The sequence below is a fragment of the Prosopis cineraria genome, unplaced genomic scaffold (assembly GCF_029017545.1).
Source record: "Prosopis cineraria cultivar Desert tree isolate PC_DT_omini unplaced genomic scaffold, ASM2901754v1 PC319, whole genome shotgun sequence".
NCBI classification, from domain to species: Eukaryota; Viridiplantae; Streptophyta; class Magnoliopsida; order Fabales; family Fabaceae; genus Prosopis; species Prosopis cineraria.
The window spans coordinates 31,284-55,290 of NW_026555646.1; the positions used below are offsets into that span (position 1 = coordinate 31,284).

The 24,007-nt window shown below is 31.5% G+C and overlaps 2 protein-coding genes and 1 non-coding gene across 8 annotated transcripts; 1 reads left to right on the forward strand and 2 right to left on the reverse strand.

Moving 5' to 3' along the window:
* Window positions 1–13,119: 13,119 nt before the first annotated feature.
* TRNAS-UGA (transfer RNA serine (anticodon UGA)) lies at window positions 13,120–13,202 on the reverse strand. Its single transcript has one exon. It is a non-coding gene; the product is annotated as a tRNA-Ser (tRNA).
* Window positions 13,203–15,186: 1,984 nt separating this feature from the next.
* On the forward strand, window positions 15,187–19,291 carry LOC129296387 (pentatricopeptide repeat-containing protein At1g05670, mitochondrial-like). Of its 6 annotated transcripts, none has more exons than XM_054934997.1 (3): window positions 15,187–15,488; window positions 15,653–16,244; window positions 16,444–19,291. In XM_054934997.1, the coding sequence occupies exon 3, from the start codon at window positions 16,555–16,557 to the stop codon at window positions 18,799–18,801; it is 2,247 nt and encodes a 748-aa protein (XP_054790972.1). In that variant the 5' UTR covers window positions 15,187–15,488; window positions 15,653–16,244; window positions 16,444–16,554; the 3' UTR covers window positions 18,802–19,291. The 6 variants fall into 6 exon arrangements, with proteins under 6 accessions (XP_054790972.1, XP_054790971.1, XP_054790968.1 ...); XM_054934996.1 differs by having other exon boundaries at window positions 16,210–16,244; XM_054934993.1 differs by having other exon boundaries at window positions 15,653–19,291.
* Window positions 19,292–19,597: 306 nt separating this feature from the next.
* On the reverse strand, window positions 19,598–21,887 carry LOC129296386 (aspartyl protease family protein At5g10770-like). The gene is made up of 3 exons (XM_054934992.1): window positions 21,692–21,887; window positions 20,744–21,214; window positions 19,598–20,636 (listed from the first exon to the last, which is right to left on the reverse strand). Exons 1-3 carry the CDS (start codon window positions 21,885–21,887, stop codon window positions 19,801–19,803), a joined length of 1,503 nt encoding a protein of 500 aa, XP_054790967.1. The 3' UTR covers window positions 19,598–19,800.
* Window positions 21,888–24,007: the final 2,120 nt, after the last annotated feature.

Genomic DNA, 24,007 nt, shown 5'->3' on the forward strand with positions numbered 1-24,007 from the left:
ATATAAATACATGGTATTTGGATTAATTTGTGACCACTCTTGTATGATTTATGCATTTTGGGGGTTTAGGGTCCATTTTGAGAAATGGCACCCAAGTGATCAAATTTTGATGTATGGGGGTTTTCCATTATTTGAATGTTCTATCAGGTGTTTTTAGTCTTATTTGACGTGTCCAAAGTGTTCCCATAGGTTTGTGAATATTAGGATGAGATTTGGACAATTTTGAAAATGGTTTTTACCAAAAAGCTGCACTTTTGCATCCGAGTGTCTAAATCTTAATCCGACCGTTGGATTTTTCTAAAATTTGGATCAAAAGTAAAATCTTTTATAAGCTTCGTGTGGGATTTGAAATCATGTCGATCGGATGTCGGATGGAGAAACGACACACTCTGAAATTTGGTCTGGAGGTGTTGTCATGACAGCTACAGTAGTGATATTGTAACCTGCACAAAATTCAATCCGTTCGTTGGATCTTTTTAAAATTTGGTATACTAATATTATTCTTTAAAAATGACATGTGGGCTTTGGAATCACTCCTATCGGAGGTTGGATGATGAAATGGTGCACTCCGGAAGTTGGTCCGAAAGTGCTGTCATGACAGCTTTTTAGCTGTCATGACAGCAAAAGTAACCAAATTTATAACATGTCCAATTTTTAATCTGACCATTGGATCTTTTTGAAATTTGGTACACTTATAATACCCTTTAAATGTGACGTGTGAGCTTTAAAATTTCTTCGATCGGAGATTGAAAGACAGAACGGTGCCTCCCTGAAGTTGACTCAGGAGGGCTATCATGACAGCAATTTAATGCTGCCATGACAGCATATTTTTACCCTTCTTTCATCTAACTTGCTTCTGTGCGCTATAGGTAGAACCTATAAAATTTTTTAAAGGCTTTAAATGTTTAATTTGCAATTGTGTATTTGCTTAGTGATTTAAATGGTTTGTTTTCTAAGTTGATTTTAGGATTAATTCCTTAACCACACTTAGTTTATTTAAATTGTGTGATTTTTGGATAACACTCGGGGCAAGTATTACAATGTTTGTTTGTTTGTTTTCTTTTTTTTTTCCTTGCTTGTTTCTTATGTTTGCTACCATTTGTCTTTAAATTTAAAAAAAAGAGAGAGATAAACTACCCAAATTTATTAGTTAGATAATATGCCCTTACACACAAATTTTGAAATTGAACACCCTAAATCTAATCTGATAACCTAATAAATGGGTTACCCATATATAATAATTATTAAATACAAATTACACAGTATAGAATATTTCCTTAAATAAGTGCATTGAATGTGGATTCATATTTTCATGGAATTGGTAATGGTAATCAAACTACAATGCCCAAATTAAAAGTTTAAGATATTCTATTTAACAACTACTCCTAATTTTATAAGCTTGCAAAGTAGCTTGGCAAAACAAAAACAAAAAACAAAAAAGCTTGCAAAGCAGCTGCCAATGAATTCCTAATTTTTATATATTTCAAAATTTTAATTACCAAAAAAATCAATATAAGAAATTTCTAGATTAATAACATATTAAATGTGCGCACATATTTAATGCATAATAAATACAAAATAAAAGACATCCAATATTTCTCAAAATAATGAAATCAAATTTAATTATATTGGATGTTGTAAGGAATATTTAATGTGATAATTCAAACGGAAGACACTTACTCCTCTAGTGTATTGGATGTTGTAAGGAATATTTAATGTGATAATTCAAACGGAAGACACTTACTCCTCTAGTGTATTGGATGTTGTAAGGAATATTTAATGTGATCATTCAAACAGAAGACACCTACTCCTCTAGTGCTATTTATAGGATAGAGAGAGAAGAAAAAATTTAATCCTATTTATAGAGCACTTGTCAATTTTTAATGCTTGTATTTACATTTTTGCCCTTATTTAATGCTTTAAATAAAAATATTAGTAATGATATTTAAAAATATTTATTAGAAGTAAAGGTAAAAACTTATTAAATTTTAAGATAAAATTAATGAGATTTAAGATTTTTCTTAATTTCAGTAAAATATATTGAAAGTGACTTATAAATAAAACTGAAGGGAATATATTTTATTAGCAAAAACATGCACATAAATTACACGGTTAGTGAAAGAATTTAATGGGTGAGTGTTTTATGGAATAATTTGTGCACTAGTCAGTATCAAAATTAAAAAATTAATATTAATTCATGTTATGTTTTATTTTAAAAGTTAAAATAAAAAAATTATAATAAAATCGATAGTGTTTTAAGGAATAATTCGTGCCCCAGTCAGTATCAAAATTAATTCAATCAACATCCCATCCAACTGCATGAATTATTCATAAACGCAAGACACTTTCATTCAACATCATGGAAATCATTCCTGCCACCGTGGATTTTTTATTTTGGTATGCAATAATCGTGCTATGCATCAATGGCTGACATTTTATTTATGTCATAACTCTTTCCCGAAGCATTTTTTAATCGTTCAAAATAACACAATATTGATGCCAAATCATTAAATGAAATAATGCGCCTTTATAGTCAGCAATTACGTGGCTCTTATACTACTCGATAAACCGATACTCATTACACGCTCACCATGCAGTAGACCTAAGAAGGATTCAATCAAATGAATCACCACCTAAAAAATGCAATACTCTTTTAGCGACGTTTCAAAAATAACCAGGACAATAATAGCAAATGCAACTATTGAATATAAATATCCAAAAAATTAGAAAGCATTACTCACCAATCATCAATTATTGTAAAATTAAATTGATCAATGTATGTGCCACGATGCTTGACTGGGTGATAGTCACCTACTCTAGATATGAGTCCAAAAACATTTGGATGACAAATTCTCTCATTAGAAATCAAAAAATCATAAGTTACTAAAGACAAATATCAAATCGACATATATAACTATAACTAAAGAGATTTCTCAATTACTTATCAATATACATAACAAAAACCATATGTATGTTTGCAACTTCTAATAGATGTTTAAAGATTAATGCAAAATTAATGTAAGTACAAGAATGTCCTCACTATAGCTTGAATGCAGGGTCCTCCTGACAATAAAGAAGGTAATAAAATGAAATGTAGTTGAGTGAATGACTATTTTTATAGAATACAATGACTACTTTTATGGAAATGCAAGATGCCAAACATCATACCAGGAGTCCTCTAAAATTATAAGCTCTTCACGAAGTGCATGATTGAATCTCGATGTGACCCAAGAAATCTTGAGCTAAGCTTGCATTATATTGCACAGGACGTAGAAATAAAAGGTCAACCGTAGACAAAAGAACCATACCTTCATGTCACATGCAATGAAGTTAAAAACTGGAATTTATCACAACTAACCTAAACTTTAACAAAACCTTGCACACCCTAAAAACCTGCAACTTAATCGGTTGGGAGTAGTTGCCTTGCTCTAACTTGAAAAGCAGCTGAACTTTGGTGCAATGACCCATTGAAAGAAAATATTCAAAAATAAGAACAAACCAACTTAATAGAGGGTTGAAGAGAATATACAAATGCACCTGCACTCTCTATCCATCTATATATATAGCAGTCACAGAATTTTTAGGGCAATTCAAACGGCTTTATAACTCAATGATTTATCAATAATAGTTTATTCGTGTAGCCTTCAAATTGGTGTGTTAATAATGATATATGAATTATTTCATATATCAACATGCAAAAAACAAAAGCAATCATGCCGACAATAAATCAATTAACGGATTCAATAAAGTTGAGGCAATAATGAAAATTATTTCAAATTTTTTACTAATGGTAATCTCTAGTGACTTGTACTCACGGAAATAAAAAAAATTGCTCTCAATTTCCATAAATTAATTCATGGCATGGTTTCAATTTTCATAAACAGAATGAATATATGCTATGCCACCAACTTATTCCCTTCATAGTGTTTATTATATATACTTATTTCCATAAATTAATTCAATGCATAATTTCAATTTCCATAAATAGAATGACTATAATCTCCATAAATTAAATAATCAAATCATGAATTATTTGATTGCATATGCAAATATTTTATTGAGAAGTTATTCAACCCGAATGTCCACTTGTCAACAGAGGAGAGAAAGGAAAAATTAAGCGTTAATTAATGAAAGAAATAAAAAGCTTAATTGCCTGGATAAATTATATTTTATTTGCGCAGAATTATATTCCAGCGTCCACGTGTCATCATGGTAGACAAAGGTGGAGCTAACATGGCTTTATAATGCGCTGCCACATGTGCTTTAGGTTCCTGATTTTATATATATATATATATAGATATAGATATTAAATATGCAGGCATGAATCCAATAAGAAGTGAGCGTTGGTGTTTTATGCAGCCATGCAAAAATATTACTTCAAGACGTTTTTGCATCCTGACATTGGCTGGGCTGGAATCTTAGAATAATGTATTCATCTATATGTGATGGGTATGCTGTTGCCAACAATAACATACATCAATTTCTTTTAAATAAAAAGTCTTTTTTTTTTTCCCGATTGGCATCCATAATCGACATAGAAAGTTACATTCCTACACCAACTGTAGAGACAACAAGTGTAGAATGTGACTCTTTTTTTTTTTTTTTTAAAGTCACTTTGTGCACTTGTTCTAACTAGAATTAGTATAGGAAATGGACTTTTTACACCTATTATTTTTACAAGCAGTGTAGAATGTAACATTTTTATTAAAAAATAATAGAGGCATTTTTTTTGTAATGGAGGTGACAAATAATATATTTATCACCTCCATTTCAAAGAATTTCCTTATATTATCGTTAGATAAATTCAAATGTATCTCATAAGATTGAAATAATAAATTTTATAAAATTTAAGGATATCGTGAAACATCTTAATTTAAATTTTAATAGTTACTTTGAAATAATAAAAATTTTAAAAAATATTTAGAGGTAAGTAAATTAATAAAAAATTATTATTATATCTAACTTAAGATATACTTTTAAATTAATATTTTTAAAAATTATTATTATTATTAACACTATTATTATTATTATTGAGAAAGAATAAAAAGAAATGTGAAAGAAATAGGATGAGAGAGAGATTAATAAATTAAAGAAAGAAGAAGATAGGCGAGGCGCTGATCTGCGCGCGCGTAGGTGTGTGTGTATATATATATATATATATATATAAAGGAAGAAATGAAGGTGAAAAAAGGGCGCGAGACCCACACGTGCTTTTTAAAAGCAACAAATGTTCATTTTCCTTTCATTTCTCCTTCCTCCTTCATTTCTCTTCATGCGCGAAACAGGAGGAGCAATAGTAAGCGAGTTCGCTGGCACGAGGGATCTAATTTTAAAATATGAGGCTTTCTAATAGAATATTTAGGTGAGATTTCAAAATTTTAAAGACTATATAAGTGTTTTAAATTTTTTTTTATTTATCTAGCTCCTTTAGTTTATGATTTTGTAATAGTAAAAAATTGAGAGTTTGAAAGAGGGATAAATTTATGTTAAATAAATATAATTATTAAGATTGTTTGTAATATAATAAATAATCTAGAATATAAATTTGTTGATAGGCTTTGAATTGGAGGCTTATATATTAAACTCTAGACTTCTATAGGTAGGTTTTTGTTAAATCTGAAAATATATGTTGATTTATTGAAATTTAAATGATTATTTAGGATGAAAAATGAATTATTATGGCTATAGAATGATGATTTTAGGTTTAAGACTCAATTTTTAATTTTTGAATATTTTTAAGTGTGAATTTATAAAATAAAAAAAATTTGATAATAAAAATTGATTTAGAGGTTGATTTTAGCTTATTAATGTTTATTGATGACTAAAAAAGGAATTAAAAATTTTACTTGATGGTACTAACTCTAGATTTGTATTAGGAATGAAATTAGAAATTATGTAATATTATTTAATTCTATTATTAGTTTCAATAATTGAAACTAATATTTATAAATAATATAATATATTGTTTGTAGATTATTTTGTTAATGGAGATTGTAGTGGAAGGAAAATAGTAAGGAATAATTTATTAAAAAAATCATGAGGTAACCATACTTTTAATTTGTGATTAGTACTACTTCATGTTAATTGGTTGATTATTGAAAAAATTATGAATTGTTGTTGAGAAATTATTTTGCTATGTTTATGAAAAAATTATGAAATTGTGAATATGCATTTTGAAGTATTTTTACGAAGTGGGATGTCATGTTATAATATTGTTGAAAATAAAAAAATTGTGAAGATTGTAATATTGTATAATTGTATAATGTTGATATGAATTTTGTTTGATTATTGTGGAAAGTGTTGGGAGACTTGTTATTGTTGTTGTATTTTTATGCCATATGGCATGCCTCTACTTGAGGCCCAATAAATGACTTGTAAGGGTTCGAGCTAATCTACCTTTGACTGAATAATTTAGCACTGATTGAGAGTTACGACTCAAGGTTAATGGAAGGAGATAAGGATGGTTGTTTGTCATGTATTGTAATATTTCTTGTATTCTGTTGAAATTATATGATTGTTGTTTTTTCACTTAGCAAGCACACATTTAATTTTTTCTATACATTATCATAAATTGGTATTGGTTACTAGAACTTTTAAGTCTCATTATATGATTAACAATTTTCAGGAGAAGAGCCACGAGTGGCGCATGGAGGAGTCCTTGAGGTTTAGTGGCATAAATTCACTGTCTCTTTTAGGTATTTGATTTATGATTTTTAATATGTTATATTACCAATGCTAGGGCTTTTTGTTTATTGATAATTATATGAATGTAATGATATAATCATACCCTTCAAACTATTTTTACTTTTGTATACTTTGGATGATTGTAACTTCAATATTTGTTTTTTTATGGTTTGAAATGGCATAATTATGAGGCTAAATAATTGGCTCATTTTGAAAATTGATTAAGTTATTTGTTTTAATTGTTGATCTATGGTTTGCACTTGTCAAGAGTACAAGGATGGAAAATGTGATTTTAACCTAATGGCATGTGGGAAATAAAAATTTATCTAAGATATTGTATTGTGCAAGCTTGAGTCAATTATTAAATGTTTTTATATTAGATTTATTAATATAAAATTTTTTAGGTGATTATAACTCAACTATGGTTGTAGATGTGTATTAATTGTATAGAATTGTTTTGTATTATTTAAAAAGGATGATAGGTGGTTGTAAAATTTTAAATGGATAACTTTTTCTATTTTTTTATTCTATCATGTTTATCGTATTCTTAATTCTACAAGGAATCTTTTGGACCTTTCACATTTATTTTGTTTTTTAATTGTTTGGGATCTCAAATTTTAGAAATGATAATTTAAGGAGTTAAATTCTACTTACCATAATAGTACTTATTTATTTAATTTAATCTTTTCTACCATGGTAGTTATTTTAAAAGGTAAAATTTTTTATAAGGCTATGTTTTATCATTTCCTACCATGATAGTGTTCTAAATTACAAAATTATTTTAAAAAAATAGAATAAGTTGACTTCTATTTATCATGGTAAACACTTTTCTACCATAGTTGAGTTAAATTATTTTGGAAAAAATTTTAAGGTGTTACATATTAGATGGTGATAACTGCATGCAAAATAAAGTCAACTATGTTTATTTATTCTTTTTCATACACAAGGAGAAAGAAACTAAACGCCAGTGCTAATATCTTGCACCAAAATAGTTACTAATTCAATTGGAGGGGAGAGGACAAGGTGAAAACTCAGTATAACAAAATAGTGTTTTCCTCGCAACATAAATTTGAGAGAAATCACCCAAATTTTCATGAAAAATAATTTTCTCACAGCCTTCCTCACATTAAAAAAGTTGTCACTAAACCTATCAAAGGAAAAATAACATTTCACATGGACAAAATTGTGAGAACCATTTCTCATGCCCTTATCCATAGGAAATTCTTACTGAAAATAAATGTGTGAGAAGTTCTTTCAATATAAAGCTATGATAATGAGAGAAATTTTCATTATTTTGCGAGAAGTTTCCATGCATAATACAACAAGAGAATTTCTTTTAAAATAATTTTGAGAGAAATGTAAGACAAATCCTTGCATACAACATTCATGAAAATGTCTCTCATAACAATATATTGTGAGAAATGCCAACAATTTGTTTAATTGCTTTTCTCACAAATTTGATGAGTTAATTTCTGTGAGAAAATTATTTTCAGAGTTTTATTACAAGAATTTTGTAAGAACTCTATATTACTACCATTATTTATTTAATGATTCAAAATTATATTATAAACCTATTAAAATATTTCTCAAATAACAAACAACCAAAAAAAAGTTGATATATAAACACATATATCACAATTGAACCAGCGAAAAGTTATATTATATCATAATGTTTATAACAAAAGTCATAATAGTACGCAGAAAAATCATAATTTAAAAGTCATAACACATAATATATGAAATCACATAAATTCATTCTCACTGAATTCATCATTAGAACCATCTTCTTGTTAGTCATTCTCTAGATCACTATAACCCTCCTCATCATTGGTTTTGGAATGACCATCTTTTTCAAATTTTCTTATCTGTGCTATAATCATTGCCCATTTTCGATCCATTCTTTCTTCCCTAGCTCAAAATTCTTCATCTATTACTTGTAGAGATTTAGCAACCTTTTCAAATCTATCCTTCCAATTGTTTCTTTAAGAGTGCAATTTCACTGTATGTATTGGCACATTGAGTTTCATTAGAGTTAATGAGCCCTGCCTTTGATCCAAGCCTGTAAACTTGACCCTCTTATTTCCCCCCAACCACTTGAAGCCATGAAGTAGAGTCAAAAATACTAAAGTCAGAATTTTGATGTTTTTTTAATCACTCAAACTCATTCAACATAAAAACAAAATAATGTTGAAATGTATGCCTAAAAAATAATAAAAAAGAAAATAATAAATACTTAAATAACTTATATAAGTGTTAGCGGCTCTCTTTCCAACCCAACCCTTTTCCTTGTCATGTTGAATTTTCTTGAAAACCTCATGACATTCACAAGTCCTTCCAAATTCAACTTCCCACATTTTTTTTAAAATGAAAGGATTAAGTCAATTAAAGAATAAAAAATACAAACATATTTGAATAATTCTTGCTATTCTTCTTCTATACTCTACAAATGTTATTCGTCCGCCTCTATACATACATCATCCTATGTTAGCTGCTTGATTTTTTTTATTTTTCTCATATTTGATTTTAAATTCATCACTTTCTCAATATTTTTCAAGCTCCTTATGAGATCCAGGCATTAATCATTCACCTTTTGTTTTACCAATTTGAATATACCTTAAAGAGGAGTGGATCACTCCACTACATTTCTTCTTCCATATTTTATGAATATCACTGTCTAAAGTTTGGTCTCAAGCACATCTTAGCTACATATAAAAACATGAAAATGTTGAGTGTTACACAATAAAATATTTGTATCAATAAGTTGTATAGTAAATCAACTCACTTTAAATTCACTAAACCATAAATTATTAACATTTTTTGGGATTTTACGAAACACAAGCCATCCACTCTCATTGGCGTATTAACACTGGAGAAAGTTAATTTAGGAAGATGATCAACAGCTTCATCGGCATCCCTCAAAATCTATTGAATGGGCACCACCTAATCTCAAGCTAGCAACGATTGGATTTCACTAACAAGACCAGCGTTCAAATGGTCAAGGAGATCAATACCATTGATTGTCTTGATAGCTTCATGTGAATTAGATTCAAGTATCAGCTTCCTAAAGCCAAGATCCCCTACTCTCATTCTTTTGAACTACGTCAACTATGCTTATATGTACAACAAAAAAGAACACGTACTTTTGAACCTAGGAAAAACAAAGAGAACAATAAAACACTAAAACTCCTCAAGCTATATGTATCTAAGAAACTTGTCAGGAAAATGATGTTAACTGTAAATATGGACAACCATAATCCCCTACTCTCATAGTTTGTTCTCATACAATGCATATTCCTCAAGCTTCTCATACTGCAGCAACATTATGGGCAGGAACCAAAAACTTGGTTCAATAAAATCCCGTGAGTCAATTATGCAATACTTATAACCATCAAGACAGAAATGTTCACTATGATCACAACCATATCATTGTCATACATTTTATAAGAATATCATAATAAATTAATGTGTCGTGCGTGTTTCCTTTCTTCCATGGAGGCACTAAAACTAATATTAGAGGCACAGTGAAAATATTAAACACACTTATATCTTCAGGGCCTTACCCCAAACAAAGACAGAACTATAGTTCAAAGAAGAGAGCCAGTGTCAATACTTCGCCCTCATTTTTCTGCGAGAGAAGAGGAAAATAGTTAAGATATACATATATAAAGTTGCATATGGAGGTCACATGTATAGTTACAAAATTAACATTTTAACCCCATATTATAAATAACAATATGCTGATCATCATGATTGAAATAACAACAAATTTCTGATCAATTTCCATGCAAGAAACATATCATCACAGTAGGCAAAGATACAACCAAATGTCAATTAGAAAGAGAAATTTTATGTTTGGAACATAAAAATAAACTGATCATCTGGTACACCCTTTCTAAACAAATAAATTTTTTGTTCTTGAAGTATCTGTAAGAGTGATGACAACCCATGTACTAGATTTAATTGAAAGACAGAACAATTTACATTCAAAAGGGAATGGGAATCAATACTACCTTTTTGTCCAATTTTTTTAAATTTTTTATACATGAATTAGCAATAGAATCTTAAAGCAAATTTAATTTTATCCCAAGTTAGACCAGATATCTTTGCCTATATTCTACTAGGCCAACAATAGGCATTTAAAGGAAGAGGAAAAAACATGGGAACATTATTTAAAGTAAATGCGCATGCTGTCTATGTACATGCAATAGTCATATTTTAGTTTTCTTTGTCTGAGGACCCCACGTGCGTGGCTTTGAAAAATATGTTCACAAGTTAGAGTACTGCAAGAAATATTAGGGAAAAAAATTCAAGAAAAATCTAACTAGGAATAATAAAATGAGACGCTGAAGAGATAAAGACATGGAGAATTAGAAACTACCTGTCAACATAGAGTACGGCATTCCGTTTTAGAAAAGATCAACTGACGTAAAAAGTCCAACGGTCAATGACAATTATTATAGGTAGAAAATGCCTCTTAAAAGCTTTGTTTTGTACAAGTGATTAGACTAGAAATGTGATTTTATTTTAAATTAGTTTCAAACAATTCTAAAATTACACTATAAGATCAAGAAATTAAATTGAAATTATGTTTTGTAAAGAAGTGATCAAAATACTTTTCAATTATTTTTAGTAATTTGACTTATTATTTTAATAATATTACTTACTTGTAAATTCAATAAAAAAATTTATTCACAGCACATGTTGTATATTCAATATTATTTTGTTTCAACATGAAAGATATTTGTTAAAATCATAGTTTGACTTATTATTTTGATAATGTTATTTATTAATTCGACAAAGGAACTTGTTACTGTAAATATTTTGCATGTGTAATATCATTTTTTTAATATAAAGCGTGCTTGCTAAAATTATAACTTGATTTGTTATTTTTTTAATGTTATTTGTTAATTAGAAATTCAATAAAGGAGCCTATTACATTGCAATTGATAAATTATTCAATCCTTGCAGAATAAAAATCATTTTATGTCTCACCCTATCTGTCTCTGTTTTTTTTTTTTTTCACATCATGAGGGTTTGAAATAACATGAGGTGGCTTCACGATGTTTACTTTTTTTCATGTGAGATTATTAATTTTTTTAATTTTTTTTCTACTGATGATATAAAGCATCGTTACAAGAGTTTTTTTCATTATTTATATATTTGATGAATAAAATACATTTTATTGTGTGTGTGTGTGTGTGTTTTGATAAAATATAAGTGTACTGATATTCAAACAAATTAATTTGATACAGCTAGTTGATATCCAATACTTCTTCATGAGATTCAAACATTACATGGCTCAATTACAAGTATTTCACCCGAAGGCCTTTGCCATGAAAATTTAAAGGAGGACAGATTGGAAACTGTCATGATTTAACGCAAAAACTTACGTAAGAATATCTGTACATTCTGTTAATTAATAAAGTTTGATCCGTGTGTGTCTAAATATTTTAGAAGTATATGCTATCATCAGTGATTAAAATCAAAGCACAAGCTTTTTAGAATTCGAATATTTTGACATGAGATATTCACTTAAAAAACAAAATGACAATACCAAAAAAGCTTTTATCATGACAATTATGGAAGTAAATTCGTGCTAATATTTCCTATTAAGTTGACTTAAAAAATACTAGCAACATATTTATAGGACGATTTTAAATAATTAAGTGTACTAACATTCAAACAAATAATTTAAAGATATTCTTTCACCAAAAAATAATTAAATATATTCAACTAAAAAACAATAAACTTTGGAACACAATAAAAAAAAAACATGTTGAAAGGGAAGTAAAAAATGTTATTTAATAGATATTTATGTAAAGAAAGGATATTTTAGTAACAATGTTAAATCTAATAAGTTAACAGTGGATTAATGACGCATGGATGCAAATAAAATCATGAAAATAAAATGAAGGTCTAGATAACACAATCTTTAATTTTAGAGAGATCTTGTGTAAATTTTGAAAATAAAAAAAAGGTTTTCATAATTATGAATAAATACATTGAGATTGGAAAATTTGGCGTGAGTGAGTGAGATATATCACATAGTGCCTTTTTTTTTTTTCTTGGGTATAATAATACTCAAGGCAGTAAATGAATGATCTTAGCTTGCAAGAGTACGTTATATATTAATAATTAATATAAGTATTAACCATATACTCCATCTATTTAAAAATACAAGACATTTTTAATTGAATTTTATCCCCAATAAAATAATTACAAACTTTCAAACTAACTCTATTTTTTTATATTTATTCTTATTAAATACCATGCAATAAATATAAAGTCATTATTAATAAGGATACTTTAAGAAAAAAATAATTATCATATCTCAAAAAGACTAAAGATACATAATATTTTTAAACATTTAATTTTTTAAAGAATAGCTTATATCTGGAGGGAGTAGTTTATTTGTTGGATAAAATTTTCAAAACTTGCAAGCTGTGGGGTTCGAACCCACGCGCACTTGTGTGGAAAAGATCTCAAGTTTTCCCCCTTAACCTCTCGGGCAAACTTGCTCGAAAGTAAGCTTTTGCTATACTGATAAAGTTCCTAGCCTTCATAATTTAACATTTTAGTTTATTTTGCATTTTTTAAGTTTACTATTTTCATATTTACTTTTATTTACACCTACAATAGATTATTTGAGAGAGGAGGGAGATATTAAAATAAAAGCAATAAATTATATATGCATTATATTATAAAAATAAATTAATTAAAATAATATTATATAAGATTTTATTTAAATGATTTGAGCATTCAAATTGGACAGATAAAAAATAACATGATGTATTTGATTCATTTAAGAATTTCTCGAGCAGAATAAACAAATAAAAGAGTTGTTTTCAAGGGTTAAGAGGAGAAATAGTAACATTTTAAAATATAAATACTAAAAGAACAAATACAATGCAAGTTGAAAGACATGCTACTTAATAGCCAGTCATACTTCCATGAGAGAGATTACATAATGAAAAAATTAAAATACTGATTAAACCTGTTAATCACGTGATTTAAATAAAAAAATAAGATTTAAATAAGTAGTGTACCATAATTAAAAATAAAAAAACCCTTAACTAACCAACATGACTTAGGTTAGTTTTTCTTTCCAAAAAAATAATAATAACAGGTTAATAAGTATTTTAAACCCTGAAGTATTACACAAAAAATGCTTTAGAATTTAAACTCTTAAAATATATAAAATGAACTTTAAACTTTTAAATTTATAAAAAATTATCCCTCTATTATCTTTTTGTTAATGTCATTATTATTCACTATACAATTCACCATGGGGCCAACCAAATAATGACGGGACAATCCTTTGTAGATATGTCATTTGTTAATCAGCGTCATAAACCTTAAACTATTGAGCGAGTAGGGTTTTGGATCCTGAATTTTAAAATTTTAAGCAAATTACTTTTACCGTTTATGTATAAAATATTGACTATTATGTGGATCAAATTAGTTTCAGCATGGTTCACTGCAGTGAACTCATTGTTGACTAAGGTGAGTAATTCATAATTTTATTAAATGACATTTTTTACCCCCTTTTTTTCGTAAAGTTTTTCAAATGATTGATATTCCATGCTTTCATATACTTTATAACTCTGATGTAATATTATTTTAAATAATATTTATTTATTTAATGGTGAAAACTTGAGATTCTATCTAAAAAGAAGTTTAAGTATGAAAGGATTTTAATTAACAGGCTAATTAAGGTTTCAAATTAATTGATGAAATTACCGACTTTTGCATTTATTATTTGTAAAATCATCTAATACGTAACAATGAATATAAAAACCGACAATTTCATCAACGAATTTGAAACCTAAATTAGCCTATTAATTAAAATTCTTTGATACTTAAATTTTTTTTAAATGAGATCCCAAGTTTTCACTATTAAATAAATAAATATTATTTAAAATAAAATTAAATTAGAATTACATAGCATATGAAAGCATAAGATACCAATCATTTAAAAAATATTGCAAAAAAAGGGCAAAAAAGTCACTTAACAAAATTATGGGTAGTCTACTGTAGCCAACGATGTGTTCACCATAGCAGATTACGATGAGATTAATTTAATCTGTATAATAATTAATTTTTTATACATAAACAGTGAGAATAATTTGTTTAAAATTTTTAAGTTTAAGATTTAAGACGCTACTCACTTAATAATTTACAGTGATATTAATTAATAAATGATATATCAATAGAAGATTGTCATGTCAACACTTGACCTCATGATGAATAGTATGGTGAACAGTAATATTATTAATAAAAAGATAATAATGGAGAGTAATTTACAGTGAATTTAAAAAATTAAAATTTGCTTTATATATTCTAAAATTTTAAGATTTATGATACTTTTCGTGTAGCATTGAAAGGTGTAAAATGCTCGTTAATCCAAAAAAAATTTAAACTTTTCGAGAGCTCCTCCGATTAGATTAGATTAGATTAGATTAGAGTGTTACAAAATGTGTTTGATAATTAGGATGGCGACTACCTCGCACTCGCAATCCCTAAACGTCACAGCGCTTCACCCCTCACGACACGAGTTCGCCCGCCGCTCGCCTAACCGTCGGCCTCCGACGTCCATGCCCGTCCAGCCATCTACCCACAGACTTCCGCACTCCAAAATCCCAATTTCAGGTGGCCTGAACTCGAAGTCGAAGTCGATTATACCGACCTCTACCTCGCCGGCACTTGTTCAAAGCTTCACCAGTTCTGTCTTCCTTCAATTTGTGAGTCACAGATTCTGGGGCTTGAAGACAAAGTTATACTGGGTTGGTTTCTCAATCTTATAGGTTGGTCCTTCAAGTTTCTCTGTTCCCTATCTTTCCGTTGATCTCTGATTTTTCCCTGTTCAAAATAGTCAAGTTTCTCCGTTTTCTTCCTATTTCTCATCTTTCTCCATCTTTGCAAAGTCTCTGATTTTCTTCTAATTTTTGGTTCGGGGATATAAAAACAGAGGAGCATCTGCAACAAGTTCTTTGCTTTAGCGCTTACCCACACCCACCCACCCACCCACATCTCTTTCTCAAACCATGTAGAAAAATGTAAGATATTGATTAGAAAGGAAATATCTCCATTAACGTAGCGTCTCCCTTATCTGACGGAAAATCTGCACTTTGACTTTCTATTATTGCTTGTTAGTGCTGGATATTTCATCTCCTTTTCGCTTGGCAATTCTAGGAAACGTAATTGTCTTCTTTCTCTTCATGAATATCTCATTGCCTTCATTCTTTGATATTCGTTTGATTGTTGTTCGTTGGGAATAAGGAACCTTATTTTTCTGCTTTAGACATAGTCATTGCTTGCTGCAATATATGGCTTTATTTTCTTGGAATACCCGAGTGTTAGAACTGTTCGTGAATGTAAACATCTGGGCCAGTTTGAGTTTGATTTGAGCGTAAATTCTTTCTCTCCTGGAATATCTTTTGGAGGTTTAACTGGTTATTTGGGAATGTTTAGAAGGTGTTTGATAGAATGCCTGATACATTTTCTTTTCCTCTTCTTTCCTTCTAGGTTAAAATGAAGCAAGTATTTGTCATTTTGATATGGTAAGATGCTCAATAGGCAAGTGTTTTGACATTACCCGATACAACTGTCAAGAATTAAAAACATTTTGCAATCTAATTATAGCTGGGTTGCGTGTGATGTCTATGCCTTGGAGCTGAAATAAGCCTTTCTGATTGTACATATGTGCCACACGGCCATACTACCTCTTCCCACCCGCCTAAGAAAAGTTGTTACTTGTAGGTGATTTGTCATGAAAGAGCCTCTTTGTTGTGATTCTTGTGTACATGGGAGAGAGGTGCCAAACTGTTGTATAGAAAGTCTCAATTTTTCAAATGGGTGCTCCTCTTGCACATGAAGAGACCAACAATCTCCTCTTCACTCCATTATCTAAAAATTAGTGACTGTCGTCTGCTTTTGGGTTTTGATCCAACATATTCTGGATGTCGAAGATATCTGAGTGGGAGAGCCTCTCTTGTAGGTTCAACCAATACCAGACCTTTTCCTGATTATTCCCCAAAGAAGTCTGCTATTAAAGATTCTGAATTTGTGCGTCAAATCTCCAAAACGATAAAGCTTCGCCGTTCTGAGCCTCTTCGCCACATTCTGAAACCTTATGAATCCAAATTCAGGCCTGATCATCTAATTTGGGTTCTTATGGACATAAAGAATGACTATGAACTGGTTTTAGATTTCTTTAACTGGGCACGTCTGCGCAGAGACCCAACACTGGAGGCCCTTTGTATAGTAGTTCATATTGCTGTGGCATCAAAGGACTTAAAAATGGCACACAGCCTGGTTCATGATTTCTGGGCAAAGCCCAATCTGGATGTTGACCATTCTTTTGCAAATTTTACTGAGCGGTTAATATATACATACAAGGACTGGGGTTCTGACCCTCATGTATTTGATATATTTTTCCAAGTCTTAGTTGAAGGTGGGATGCTTTTAGAAGCCAGACAACTTTTTGATAAATTGTTAAATTATGGTCTTCTGGTCTCTGTAGATTCTTGTAATTTGTTTCTAGCTAGGCTGTCAAACAATTTTGATGGAATAAGGATGGCATTAAAGGTATTTAACGACTATCCAGGAGTAGGTGTTCCTTGGAACACCACATCATATAATGTCATTCTTCATTGTCTGTGTCAGTTGGGTATGATCAAAGAAGCGCACCTTTTACTCATACAAATGGAATTTAAGGGCCATATGCCTGATATTGTAAGTTATAGCACTATAATTAGTGGATATTGTCAAATTGGACAGCTAGAGAAGGTTGTAAAGCTTGTAGAAGAGTTGCAGAGAAAGGGAATCAAACCAAATGAATACACTTACAATGATGTAATTCTTCTTCTTCGTAAGACTGGTAAAGTAGTTGAACCTGATAAAATCTTGTGGGAAATGAGAAACCAGGGGATATATCCTGATCATGTGATCTACACAACCATCATAAGTGGTTTCTGCAAGTCTGGGAATATTTCAGCTGCATACAAGTTCTTTAATGAAATGCAAGGTAAGAAAATAATACCTGATTTTGTGACATATACTGCTATGATTCATGGATTTTGTCAAAATGGGAAAATGGCGGAAGCTCAAGATTTTTTCAGTCAAATGCTTAGTAAAGGGTTGGAAGTAGATGAGGTTACTTATACAGAACTCATTGATGGATATTGCAAGGCAGGGGAAATAAAAGAAGCCTTTTCTTTACACAACCAGATGGTTCAGAAAGGGTTGACTCCAAATATTTTCACTTATACTGCACTGGTTGATGGACTTTGTAAACGTGGAGAGGTAGATGTAGCAAATGAACTTCTTCATGAGATATCTGCAAAGGGCCTACAACCAAATGTTTGCACTTACAATGCTTTCATCAATGGCCTTTGTAAGATAGGAAATATAGAACAAGCGTTAAAATTGATGGAAGAAATGGAACTTGCTGAAATTTATCCCGATACTGTTACATACACGACTCTTATGGATGCTTACTGTAAGATTGGGGAAATGGCCAAGGCTCACAAGCTGCTTCGCAAGATGCTCGATAAAGGACTTCAGCCTACAGTTGTTACATTCAATGTGCTAATGAATGGGTTTTGCCTGTCAGGAATGCTGGAAGATGGTGAAAGACTAATTCAATGGATGTTAGATAAGGGTATAACACCAAATGCTACCACATTCAATTCTCTTATGAAGCAGTACTGCATTAGAAATGACATGCGCGCTGCCACGAATGTTTTCAGGAGTATGCATGCCGAGGGAGTGGCAGCCGATGGTAACACATATAATATCTTGGTAAGAGGGCATTGTAAAGCTAGGAATATGAAAGAGGCATGGTTTTTGCATAGAGGAATGATTGAAAAGGGATTTGATCTCACAGCCTCTTCCTATAATGCCATTATAAAAGGGTTCTTCAAGAGGAAGAAATTTGTGGAGGCGAGGCAATTTTTTGATGAGATGAGAGCAAAAGGATTGGTAGCAGAGAAAGAGATATATGATATATTTATTGATGTAAATTATGAAGAAGGGAATTTAGAAATTACCCTTGAGCTTTGTGATGAAGCAATGGAAAACTGTCTTGTTGGTAAGCTCCAGCAAGAGCGCACATAGGTGAATTTTGTCTTCGGTTCTCTTGCTTGGTGGCTGATCTGAAATTAATTTGAACCTCAGAACATCTATGATTCAAATCACAAGAGAAGCATGTTTGACTCTCATTTTTATCGGAGAAACAGGTAGATTTCTCACAAGCATATTGATAAATACAGGGAAAAAGTCTGTGTTGGACTGGACACTTTCCTGGGACAGAGAATGACCTCCGTGAAAGAAACAATTACAATTAATAAAACATCAAATTGAAGTTTCTCTTTAAGCTTTTGATTTTTCTGATGGGGTAGTTTCGCCATCATTTGAAGCCTGTTGAAGGTGATGTAATATGAGAGAGAATTCATGAATGATATAGGTTTTTTTTTTTTTTTATTTGTCCTTTGCTGTACTCTTATCAGTTGATGTAAATAACTCCTGATTCCCGATTGGCTGTCGAAATTTTACTGAGGAGAATATAAATGAAGGTCCAAACTTGAAAGCCCATTCTGGGTTCGAACATACATCCCATTGCGGCACAGGGGCCGCTGGCTCTCATTCCCCCCCCCCCCCCGCCCCCCCAAAAAGAAAAAAAAAAAAAAGAAAATCTTTCTCCAAATGCATTATTAGGCTATTGCAATTATTTTTATTTCTTTGAAAATTATTTACAATATTTTAATACGCCTTAAATATGAGAAAAGTGACTATAATAAAACTTTCTCCCCCTGAATGACGAGGAAATGGTAATACCAAATAGCGAAACATGACGAACAAATATATAGCAATAGTAAAAACAACAGAGTCCATAGCCTTGTAACTGGGGAAGACAATATAAGCCCTAACAACCAACGTCTAAAAGTCTCTTGCTTTACCTGGCAAACTCATGAATTAGATCACTTTAAATATATAAGTAGACAGATATAAGCATATCCTTACCTTACTCATGCTTATAATATATCAACTTATAAGCTACTTGGATTTATTGATTTTTGTTGACATCATAATAACACTAATAAATTTAAGAATCTATCATTTGCAGCCGTGAGATCTAAACCCAATCCTTTCACCATCAACATCGTACACTACCTCCAGTGTTTTCTGCTGTGTATTGCCAATAATAACCACATCATCACCTTCATCGCCATCAACTTTATTCGCAGCAAACCCTAAACACGCCTGTTCTTTGCTCACAACATACAGAATCCCCGATGCGTCCAACGTCACGTTCACCCCACCTCCAAACGTCAATGAAACCTTCGGCAAGTGAACAACTTCGTACCCACGCAGATTGTAGCACGTGTCCAGTACTTCAACCGGATCCGCCTTCGGGTACCTCCACATCTGTCTCTGAAACTCGTCTCTCAGGGAACTGTACGCCGCCGGAGGGAGCCAGGTGACTTCACTACCAGAGTCAATAACCGTGCCGGAGGAGGCAGAGATCGGGATATTGACGCCACCGAGAGATATTCCGACGAAGTCAAGGCCGTAGAAGGAGGAGTTCTTGAAGATGGAGGAGAACGGAGTGTATTTGACGTCGCCGTAGGAGTACCTATGACTGGGGCCAAAGTTGAGGTAGCCGACGGCACTTGGAGTCGACGGAAGACAATAGGAAAAGATTCTGTGGTACTTATGCGCGGTTTGTTGGACGAAGGAGAGCGGATCGCGACCGAGACCGAGCAACCCAGCGGTGCCGCCGAAGAGACCTGTGTTGTTCTGGCCGCAGCCAAAAAGGAAGTCGTCGAAGACATCGGTCGGAGATATGGTTAGTTTTTCCTTAGCGAAGAAGCCAATGGAGGTGGATTCGTCAGCATAGATAAGACCGTACATGCAAGCCCTTGTTGTTGTATTACATAATGGAAAAAATCCTGGAGATCATATGCATATATAAGAGAATGTATTCAATGAATAAAAGAGAAGGAAGCTATGTTCATAAACTTAGCTTGAAAGATAATGTGAGAGTGTGTGTGTGTACCAGTGGCAGAGAGAAGCTGGGAGCACTGAGAAGATGAGCAAGAGACATCGGAGTAAGAAGAAGAGTGAGAAGGGTCAAAGACTGGTTGTTTCTGGGAATAGCAAGAACCAAGACAGGGCTCACACTGAGTCCAAGTTAGGTCACTGCCTGTGTCGAAGTCCAGAGACAGATCTCTCTTGGGGCTTCCCAGCCCCACCGTGACAAAGTAGTTCCCGGTCCCGAGAAGGACGCCGGACTTGGCCGGAAGCTGAACCCGGTCCAACCTGCGATTTGAACTAACATCTACTTTTGCTACTTCATTATAGTTGTGTCTCCTGTAAAGCTTAGAGTGGATTGACCTAGCCCTCGCTTGGTCTCGCATCAGGATTTCTCTGTGCGGTATAATAAATGAAGATGATGATGTTTGTTGCTTCGGTTCTGAACATGGGCCGTGCTTGTGTACTACTTCCAAATATCCCTTCCTGCTTGCACCTGTTCATCGTATTATACACATACACATATCACTTGAATGTACTCATGTAGTAGTCACGTGGATTATTCTATCAGCTCAATGTCAGTCCAGTTCAAATAGTAGGAAAAAAATACGCTACAAAGAAGAGATTCTATACAAGGAAAACAAATTTGAGACTACTCCTTCATTAGTTGGCTTTGGACAGCACCGACGTGAGAGTTACGATATGTAAATGACATTTTCTGTGCTAGCATATATAGAAGTTGTATTTGGATCGATCTAATTAGTTTTTGGAATCTAACTGTCAATCTAGTTAATTAGAACTCTAACCATGCATTGACATTCTACTTTGTTATAATCATTTGATTAAATATTAACTATCTTAATTGAACAAAAAGTAATGTTATTTATGGTTCAAAGAGAGTTGGTGCTGAGCGTCACAATGCTGTAGAACAATTTTTTTAATAACAGAGAGTGAGAGATGAAAGAGAAAGAACCTTTAGGAGGAGAGGTGCAAGATGAAGAAGGGAAGAAAGAGGTGAGATGAACATGATGTTGAGTTTGTTGAAGAAGCTCACTGGCTTCTTTCCTCGTTATTGCAGAAACAAAGGGTTCGTTCTCTATCAAGAAGAAGAAGAAGCAAACAACAGAAATAAAAGCAAACAGGAAGGGATTAGAAGAAGAAGAAGCCATAGAAACAAGAAGGGTAGTTTCTCTTTCTGTATGCTTCAAGCTGAGAAAGGGATATCGTTGGCCTTTATAGGCTAAATTTCATGACTGGTCATGATATTAACAGGATATTCTAATTAAAACAACTATTAACACCCATTATTTATATATAACAGACAAACTAATTCACTCCATTTAGCTGGCCTGTTGGTTACGTTGTACTTGGCTTCACTAATTACACAGTTTTGGTGCTATATTACCAAGTCTTCCAATAGAAAACAGCCAAACAGGCCAGCAAAAGGTCAAATGAAACAATCCTTTTCTGAAACGTTACAATCTAAGATCTGCGAACTCCCCTATGATTTCTTCTATCTGATGCATTTGATAAATATGTCTTATTTGCGATCAACGGCCTTCAAGTTTATTTTTCTTTTTCCTTTTTTTTTGTGGAAAAAAAAAGAACTTCAAGATTATTGTTGATCGCCTGCAGGTCTTTCCTTGGTTTGGGATTAGATTAAATTTATTTGTCACTTCATTTTACCCAAAAACATTGAAGTACATGTGTGAACATGTTAAATCTAATGATGAAGCCATGAAAAATTTAGAAAATATATAACTTGATAAGGATGAGAAGAGTCAAGTATAATGAAAGAAATATATGTTTCGATATTCATTATATTTTTGCAATTATTAGAATTAGAAATAAAAATGTAAAAATCAATTTAGCGTTAAAGTTATTTGTAATTTTAGAGTTAGATATGAAATTGTTCGTTCGATTTCAGTCTTGAACGTATATGGAATATTCAAATGGATGAAAAATTCATCACCTCCTGCATCACCCTGAAGAACCTCCAGAATTTTGACATTAAAACGCAACTCAACTTAATTGCAGTTTAAAAATTTAAAAGGCTTGGAAAGCTATGGACTTTTCGTTTTTTCTCAAGAAGAGTGTGTGTGTCTAATTAATCGATGTAAATCTGATGTATGCATCTAAAAAATGGAAAAAGACAAAAAACTTGCTGTAAAACTTTGATGGATGGATTTAGAATAGTGAAAAAAAAAATAATGAGCGATCCAGTGATTTTGACTTAATTATGAGAGGATGTTGGGGAAAAAAAATACACCAAACGTTGTAACAGACGTTATTAGAAATCCTTGGTGGGTGACTAACAGTGAGACATCAGTCCAGCTTTGGACCATGATACCTATCACTATGATGAAATTTGAACTGTTTAAATTCAATTTGGACAATCTAAATATAAAATTTTTAACTTACAAATTTTAAATAATAAATTCATCTTTAATAAAATGACAGTTAAGAAATTATCTTAGCTTGATCCCAAATATCTGGTTGAACGGACTTTATTATTATTATATATCGATATTTTAACTTAACCTTTGGCTAATCAAGACTTGAGAGTTGAGACAAAAAAATACTACATACTACCATATACTCCCGTTCTGTCCCATATGAAATATTCTTAAAAAAATTCGACGTCATAAAATATAGGATATTTTGATAAAAATCAACTTTTATTAATGATATTGTTCTCTACAAACAACAAAAAATATCAAGAGTGTCAGAGACGCTGAGTTTCAAAAGATAATAAGAATTTTTGAGCTCTTACTATAGTTTATTTAAATGTGAAGATGCAAAGAGACTAAAATAAATGAGCATTTGATTGATAATGTTCAAAGTACAGAATTGTAAAGATTACAAAACTAAAAATGATTCTAAAAACTATTTAAAAATATAGAATAAAAATGGTGGAAGTATTAATGGATGTTGATGATTGATTGTTTATGTCCTATTTTCTGCAAACTTCTGCTGCTTTTATAATTATTTAGTTGAGATCGTACACCCACAGAATCTAGAGCCCATTCATGAAATATCACTAGCATGGCCCGCGAGATTCATGGCATGATACACTATATCCTTTCAATGATCTCATACATTTAATCGTCTCGAGTCTTAAAGACTACGTTAGGCTTGCGCTGTGTACTCTTCTTTTTTGGCAATGGATCAAGTTATGCTTCTTGGATTAGTCATGTTTTTAACCTCAATTCTCCTCATTGGGTTGTCATTTTAACTTTAGACCCAAAAATATATACTTTGCAACATAAACATTTGCATATATTCTCTT